The sequence below is a fragment of the Mauremys mutica genome, chromosome 19 (genome assembly GCF_020497125.1).
Source record: "Mauremys mutica isolate MM-2020 ecotype Southern chromosome 19, ASM2049712v1, whole genome shotgun sequence".
NCBI classification, from domain to species: domain Eukaryota; kingdom Metazoa; phylum Chordata; order Testudines; family Geoemydidae; genus Mauremys; species Mauremys mutica.
The window spans coordinates 22,666,796-22,674,483 of NC_059090.1; the positions used below are offsets into that span (position 1 = coordinate 22,666,796).

General features: G+C 45.7%; 1 protein-coding gene across 3 annotated transcripts in view; it reads right to left on the reverse strand.

The window, feature by feature from the left end:
* The window catches only part of VPS53 (VPS53 subunit of GARP complex), a 109,730-nt gene that overhangs the window by 95,272 nt on the left and 6,770 nt on the right, over positions 1–7,688 (reverse strand). For 2 of the 3 annotated variants that reach the window (XM_044993371.1, XR_006574311.1), the window contains exons 1-3: positions 7,209–7,330; positions 1,376–1,456; positions 133–182 (exon numbers count right to left, since the gene is read on the reverse strand). In XM_044993371.1, coding sequence (XP_044849306.1) covers positions 133–182; positions 1,376–1,456; positions 7,209–7,292 — 215 coding nt within the window. In that variant the 5' untranslated portion in view covers positions 7,293–7,330. Of the gene's footprint in view, positions 1–132; positions 183–1,375; positions 1,457–7,208; positions 7,331–7,688 lie in introns of those variants that run through there. The other variant, XR_006574312.1, reaches the window with a different exon arrangement.

Sequence of the window (7,688 nt, forward strand, 5' to 3'; positions counted from 1 at the left end):
TGAGAAACACTGCATTAGAGTGATGTTATTTGAGTGGCACACACTACAGGAAAGAGTTGGATGAAAAAATCTAATGATCATATGGCCATTTCCCACCTATGTGACAATGAAAGGAAACAGAATGCTACTTACCTTATTTTCAGTCTGATTTTGTTCACAACTTCATCAATGTTTGCCAAAGACTGCAAGATAAAAACAATTTTTCAAAAGAAAAATGTTTTTTCGCTACATACATGCAAATCACTGAATCAAACTTCCCTTTGAATACTTGCCATTTTCTTTCATAGCACTTTACAAAGGTGGTTCAGTAGCATAATCCCCCCTTTTATAGATAGGGAAACTGAGGCACCAAGTAGTTTGGTGACTTGTTCAAGGTCACGTAGAGGTCAGTGACAGCGCTTGGAACAGAAGCCAGATCTACAGACTACAATGACTTTTTAACTCACCCCTGCACATGCATAAACACGCTGAGTACAACCACAATTTCTCTTTGCGATTTTACGAATCCTCTCTCAGAGGAAGCAGTTAAAGGGAATGGTGATGGTGACCTCTAGTGGATAACGCAGTCAAAAAGCAAATAGGATCAAAGTATGTTAGGGTTCAACCTTACAGTACTTTGAACTTCAGCAACCCCCAGAGGAATGCAATGGGCCCCGAATGCCTGAGATCCACGGATACCCGGCAATGAAGGATGCCTGACTGGTATCTGGGTGTGAGCAGATCAAGCGGAACAAGTTGAACAGAAGCTCCTAAAAGGAAAAATCCTACTGCCTGCTCTGCTTCTGCAGTCAACCCAAACACAGCAGAATCTGGGAAGTTCCAGCAAGTTTTCAGGAGCTCACCCAAGGGCCCTCCTCATCTCAACAGACCTCCCAACCCCAAGCCAAGCCTAGTTTGTGGGTTGAACTAGGGAAGGATTTGACCCCACTAGATCTCCATTCCTTATCCCTGAAAGGAAACAATGGTTTTAAAACCTAGTCTGATAGTGACTGGACTTGCTGACACTTCACATTCAAAACATCCTGGCTAGAATCCCTGGGGCCTCCCAGTATATTGATCCAGCAGGATCTGAAATTCAACTGCAAAAACAAACAAACCTTTGCATAGTGAAACTGTTTCTTTCTAGAGACCAAAATGGAACTTTCATTATATCGAAACTGCAGCTAGCACATTGGGATACTGTCATTCTATTTCACTAGGTCTGAGTTTAAGAAGTAATTGCCACTGAAAGTCCTAATTTTGCTGCTCTTTAGAAAGAAGCCCTGGGTATATTTTTAAACCTTTCTATGGACATGAAGGGGGATTTACACATTGAGTCACCATTAAGGTTACCCTATGGCTCATGGGACAGCGGAACCCCAAGCACTTGACTCACTTGCTCAGTTGGAAAGAGAGTATTAATATACTCCACAGCATTGAAGTCTGCCCTGTCCAGTGGATCTTGGCTGGGAAACACCTAGAGAGGGGGAAAAGAAACACAAAATATCAGCTTGATCATCTGTAACTTAAACAGTATCTGTTATTTTAATAACTAAAACACAGACATGGGATTATGTTTAACAGCATGGTCCTGACAGGTCTGCATGGAGAGCAGTCAGGCCTTAATTCAATGGAGAAGAAATAGTTTTTGTGACTACACCCCTGTAGGTCTTTGTGCTATTAAAATCCCTGCAGTTATCAGACTGGGTAAACACAGATGTAATATATATGCACATCCCGAGATTCAATACCAGCACAATCAATCATGTGCTACAAATTCCCAAGAGACAGAAACTATTAATTATGTATCTAAAACCATGTTGATGTTTTCATCATTGCCTGGAAATTAAAAGCTCATGCTGAGACCACGTCCTTCTCTTGGGTAGGGCCATCTGGTGAGAGATGGAGACTTTTTCTTTCACAAACTTGTAATATAAAACATGATGAATTAAGAAAATGGTCAAACCAAATCCCTGGAGACCTAGATTTCACCATGAAAACATGGAAAAGAGAGAGAGGGTAAATCTGTTAAATGATCTAGTTATCCCAGAAAAGGAGAAAAGAGCAGCAACTCTTTCTAATCGGTCTTCAGGGGGTGCTCAAATGACCCAAGTAAGGTTGTTAAATTATTTTTCCTCCATCATAAACTAAAATATGATGTATTACCTTCCCAGTTACCATGTTTGTTCTGTGCCATGCAGCCATCGATCCCTCCCTCCCCAGTCTAACCCACGTCCTAGACGTGCATCACATCAGCCATTGCGCAATGTCACCCGTGTGCGTCATTCTAGTCATTCCAAGCTGGTGATAGGCAGCTGCATTAGGCAAAAGAAAATCCGACACAAAACTTTCAATTCAAACTTTTTGCTGTCTTAGCACACGGAGTATCTACATTTGATATGCTTTTTTCAAAGGGAAAAATCTATTGTTTCTGAAAGGATTGTAACGTAGAGGGCCGCACTACTATTAATATGGTATCTGTCCACCTTTCAGCTGAGGAACTTGGGGAACTCTAGAAACTGAGGCACAGGGAGATTAAATTATTTTCTCCAATATCACACAGCAAATCAGCAGCAAAAATCAGGAACAGAAGCCAGGTGGCCCAACTCCCCGATCTTCTACTGGGCAACAGTTACAGACAGCACAGCAGATCAATTATGATAGCTAATAGTCTTGCCAAAAAAATAAACAAAACTCAGTTTGTCTCAGGCTCCTACTCTAGCTGACAACTGCAGTTTGACTACTAACTGTTTGTGTCTTGCTATCGTCTGCTGTTTCTAGAGGACAATACCCATAGTTCTTATGAAAGATGAAGGTTGGCAATGGCTGTAAGGAGAGTCATGGATTTAAACACATCCATCAGATTCAGGATGTGGGGAGAGGATTGTGGTTGGGAAGGTAACTGAGCAGACACACAGCTAAGTGTATTTGACTGAGCATTTGAAGAGAAAAGCTAATAGGTCTGTAAGCTGAGTGTGGAGTTTGGCAAAATTGCAGGGGCACAAGTGAAAAGACCAGTGAAATCGAACTGAGTGCCCCTAAGCACTTGACCAGCAAGGTACTACAGGACAACCAGCTGGAGAGGTGATGGAAAGGCACCACATAAAACTAAGAGAATATTTATGAAAAAAGGATAGCATCTCAGGCTTGTAATAAGGGTAATGGGGGAGGTCATAATACAGTAGAGAAGGAGCATCAGCCTGGGTCAGACTTTCTCAATCACTACAGAAAAGTTGCAGAAAATTAATGTTACTTCACTGCAGTATTCTCTAGTGCAGCAGAATGGTGAAATCTCCCTTGCTATCCTTGACAGCCTGACTCCTCTACTGATTCATATCAGCCTTTACAGCAAATGTCGCCTGATATAAAAAATCCCAGGGGAGATCAACAAATCAATATAAAATAATGATTTTTTGAAGTTTGCACACAGTTTTTTTTTAAATCAGCAAATCAAAAGTTTTATTTACAAGACACAGCATTAGAAAATAACTGTGTGGCTTCATCACTAAGATGCAGGTGTAGGGCTGGAAAAGACCACTTGAACCATCAAGTATAACATTACAATTAATGCATTAGCTAATGAATCCAGCATGTTCCCCACCCCTCATCTGCCTGTTGCAGAGCTAGGCCATGAACTCAGATTTCTGAACCCCCGCTTTAACCATAAGACCATCCTTTGTTCATTCCCAGTTCTGTGCCTCCTTTCATGCAATCCCCCACACCCAGCACAGTCTTGTAATTAATATTTGCTAAAGCCCTTTTCCCTTTGCCTCCTTCAAAACACTCCTGGAGAGTCACTCACTTTGTGAACCCTTCTACCTGAAGATCACTTGCTATTCTGCACGCAGTCCTTGGACCGTAAACTGTTCCGGATATTACTCCTGGGGGAATTCTGCGTCACTGTGCATGCACAGAATTCATGTCCCCTGCAGATTTCTTTGCTTCCCCACAGAAAAATGACTTCTGATGGGGAAGCAAACGGAAGTCCACCAGAGCAGTCATGAGCCTCTCCCCAGCAGTGCAGGCAGGTTGGTTCAGGCACTTGGAGCAGCAGGTAGAGACATAAATCACCACTAGGACAGGGCCAGGAAGCCTGGGCAGTCATGCGTGTGAGAGAGAAAGAGACACACTGTCCCTCTTGCTTGCTATTGCAGCACACTTGGTATGGAGAGGCAGGGCTTTGGGTTGTTTCTGAGGAGGTAGGTGTGGGGCAACCTGCCTGCTTAGTGAATTGTTCCCATTGTCTTTGTGAATTCCCTCAGGAATATAAAACAGGTGTAAAAGTTTTAAGGCTCCTTTACATTGCCAGAGTGGTGTAAAGGACAATATGGCCTTATAAATGCTTATGGTGCTTTAGTGATTAGAACTGGTCTAAATTTTTAGACTGAAAAAAATTCCTATTAAAATGTGCTCCGTGAACTGTTTGGTACTTACCTTTCTGGAGATAGTTAGTAGCCAATATAAATTGTGAGTTTGATTTCCCAGCCCCCACTTGCTCTTCAGTTGCCTATGATGCAACACTGAGCATATGGCTGCATATATTTGTTGACTAATAACTAGAAATAAAGGGTCAGACCTAGCAACATTACTATTTGGCAAGGGGGTTTGGGGATTTCTTCCAGTGTTCCCCACTCCCATTCTCCATCCATTGTATTGTAGTTTAAATAAACTACCAAAATAACTGAAGCTGGCATGATTATATTGCATTATTATGACAAATAAAATGTGCAGAATTTTTTGGTTTTGGTGCAGAATTTTTAATATTTTTGTGCAGAATTCCCCCAGGAGTAGGATATGGAACCAATCAGTAGGTTGGCAAAGTTTCCTTGTTAGAACCACTTGACTATAGCAACATGTAAAAAAATATTATGGTTATAGCAAAAGTGGAGATTTACAGATGCACAAATGTTACAAGCTTTGTCTAGCTCCCTAAACCATCTTTATTGGCCCAAAGCAGTGGGAAATTGTGCTTATGTTGTGATTATATGGAACAGACTGGATCCCAGACACTAGATCAAAGTCAATCTCCATATAAAACTCCCCATCTTAACTCTCCATATAGAGCTTAAAATGTTTTTGAGAGGAAAAAGGAAAGAAATCTCACCACCCTGAAGGAATTAAAGCTCTCACTAAGGTTAATGGGCCTGCTGTTTTGTGTTGTCTAGGTCGTTCTCCATCTCTAACACAGGAATTATGATACATCACAGGCAAGACCTGAAGTCTTCAACTTTAAAATCATATGCAATAAGCAAGTTTATTTACCTGGGATGCTAACTTTTTCCATTACTCTCAGCTTGGCCACTGACAGTCAGTAGCACCTTTGTTTATAGCCAATTTAATTCTCATGTTCTTAGTGCTGTAGTTAGTTGAATTTCCAACAGTAGAGCAAAATATTTGTTTTAAAACAACCGTTTTCATTGCTTTTTATTATTATTTATAAGAACATTTGCCATTGGCCTTAGAGGTTTTTTTTCAAAGAAATATTTAAATGTGGGGCCAAATTTGAATTAATAGTGTTCCTTTAACTCAGTCCTTGCAGGCACTTTAAGTCCCTTTAAAGTGTCACTAGCAGAAAAAGGCACAATGAGACCCAGTAGTTGGAAACTGAAGTGAATTAAATTCAAAAGTAAGGTGTCATTTTATTTTTTTTAAAAACAGTGAGAATAATTATCCATTGAAACAACTCAGAGACATGGTGGATTCTCCAGACTAGCTATCGTTACAAAAGAGATGCTATAGCTCAGAGAATATTGGATGAGGTTCTTTGGTCAGTGTCACCCAGGAAATCAGACTAGATTATTATAATGATCCCTTCTGGCCTTAGCATTTATGAAACTATGAAATGTAAAGTAGTAGTATTCCAGCCAAGTTCCAGTTTCCATTAGACCTCAGGATTAATTTAGCAGCTCTCAAGGTTCTCGGTGAAAATGGTTCAACTGTTCAGCACCAAGTTCCCCTCTTCCCGCCATCCCATGTGAAGATCCCAATGTGTCTGGACTATTGCTTTAAAACAACAACAACAACAAGTTAACCTCATAGAAAAAATGTTGCTGCTTTCCTTATTGATAGGTGCTGTGCATCCCTGCCACTGTGTCAGTCTCCATCACCCCCTCTAGCTCATTCAAAGGAAGTCTCCAATTTGTTCACTTTAACACCCAAGAGGGTCATCTGAGTGATGTGCTGTGAGGCAGCTCCTGTTCCCTGCCTCTAGATTTTCACCTACAACAGGTTCCTCTTCAAACACCAGGGGTGAAATCCTGGCCCAAAGGAAGTCAATGTGAATTCTGCCATTGATCTCAACAGGGCCAGGATTTCAGCACAGGTTGCTGCTAATTCCATTGCACCTCCTTTGGAGCACAAAAAATTGTAAGGTACATCTGAGGACTCTGGTTCCAGGAGGATACGTGTGGGCTGCTCACGTGGAAAGGGTTTTGACCACCCTGAAGCATGCCCCTGCAAATCAATGGCTTCCTATGAAAGGGTGGGACAGGGCGAAATCTCTCCAAGATCCAAATCAGCCAGGGGGTTCTTTTGTGCTTTACTTAAGCCTATAATGGTTGACAAAAACCACACGCAGGTTGGCTCCCTCTACAGTCCAGGCCTGAAGCAACAGGGGGGAAAAGGTAACAGGGCGAGGCATGGAGAGAGATTTATTTACTAGGAAAATTAAATAATGTTTTCACCCCTCTAACCAGCTACCTGAACGATAAATAAATTAATCTAAGATTCCACCAGAATCCTGCCCCCCCCAGAGGAGAGCCTCTCCCCCGCCAACCAGCCCCCCCCCCCGAACAGAGCAGAGCATCCCTGCCCCGCCCGCCCGGAGAAGAGGGTCCCTGCCCCCCCCAGAGGAGGGCAAAGCATCCCTGCCCCCCCCAGCCCGGAGAATAGGGTCCCTGCCCCCCCCTAGAGGAGGGCAGAGCATCCCTGCCCCCCCCAGCCCGGAGAAGAGGGTCCCTGCCCCCCCCCAGGCCGGAGAAGAGGGTCCCTGCCCCCCCCGCAGAGCAGAGCATCCCTGCCCCCCCCCCGCCCGGAGAAGAGGATCCCGACCCCCCCCCCCGAGGAGGGCAGGGCAGGGCATCCCTGCCCCCCCGCCCGGAGAAGAGGGTCCCTGCCCCCCCCCAGCCCGGAGAAGAGGGTCCCTGCCCCCCCCCCAGGAGCCCCGCCGCCCGGGGGAGCAGCCCCGCCTCCCCCAGCACCTCTAACCCCCGGCCCGGCTCGGCCCTCACCTGCTCTATGGCCAGCTGCACCTCCGGGGCCAGCTGCAGCACGGCCTCCAGCTCCTCCACACCCTCCAGCTCGTCCTCCTCCATCCCGGCCTGCCCCGCGCCGCTTCCGGGAACCGCGGGACGCCGGGACGCTGGAGGACTCCGGCCAATCAGCGGCCGCCCGGCCTGCCGGCTTCGGGGGGGGGCGGGGCAGCCGCGGGGTTGGGGCACTGCCCGGGGGGGGGGCACGAGTGAGGAGGAGCGGGAAGGGCAGTGAGGAGGATGGGGCGCTAGGGGGCACTGCAAGCACTGCAGTGGGGGAGACGGGCACTGGGCTGCCAGCACTGGAGAAGGGGGGTGGGGGCAGTGGGCTGCCAGCACTGGAGGAGGCACTGGGGGCAGTGGACTGCCAGCACTGGAGGAGGAGCAGGGAGCACTGGGGGCAGTGGGCTGCCAGCACTGGAGAAGGGGGTGGGGGCAGTGGCCTGCCAGCACTGGAGA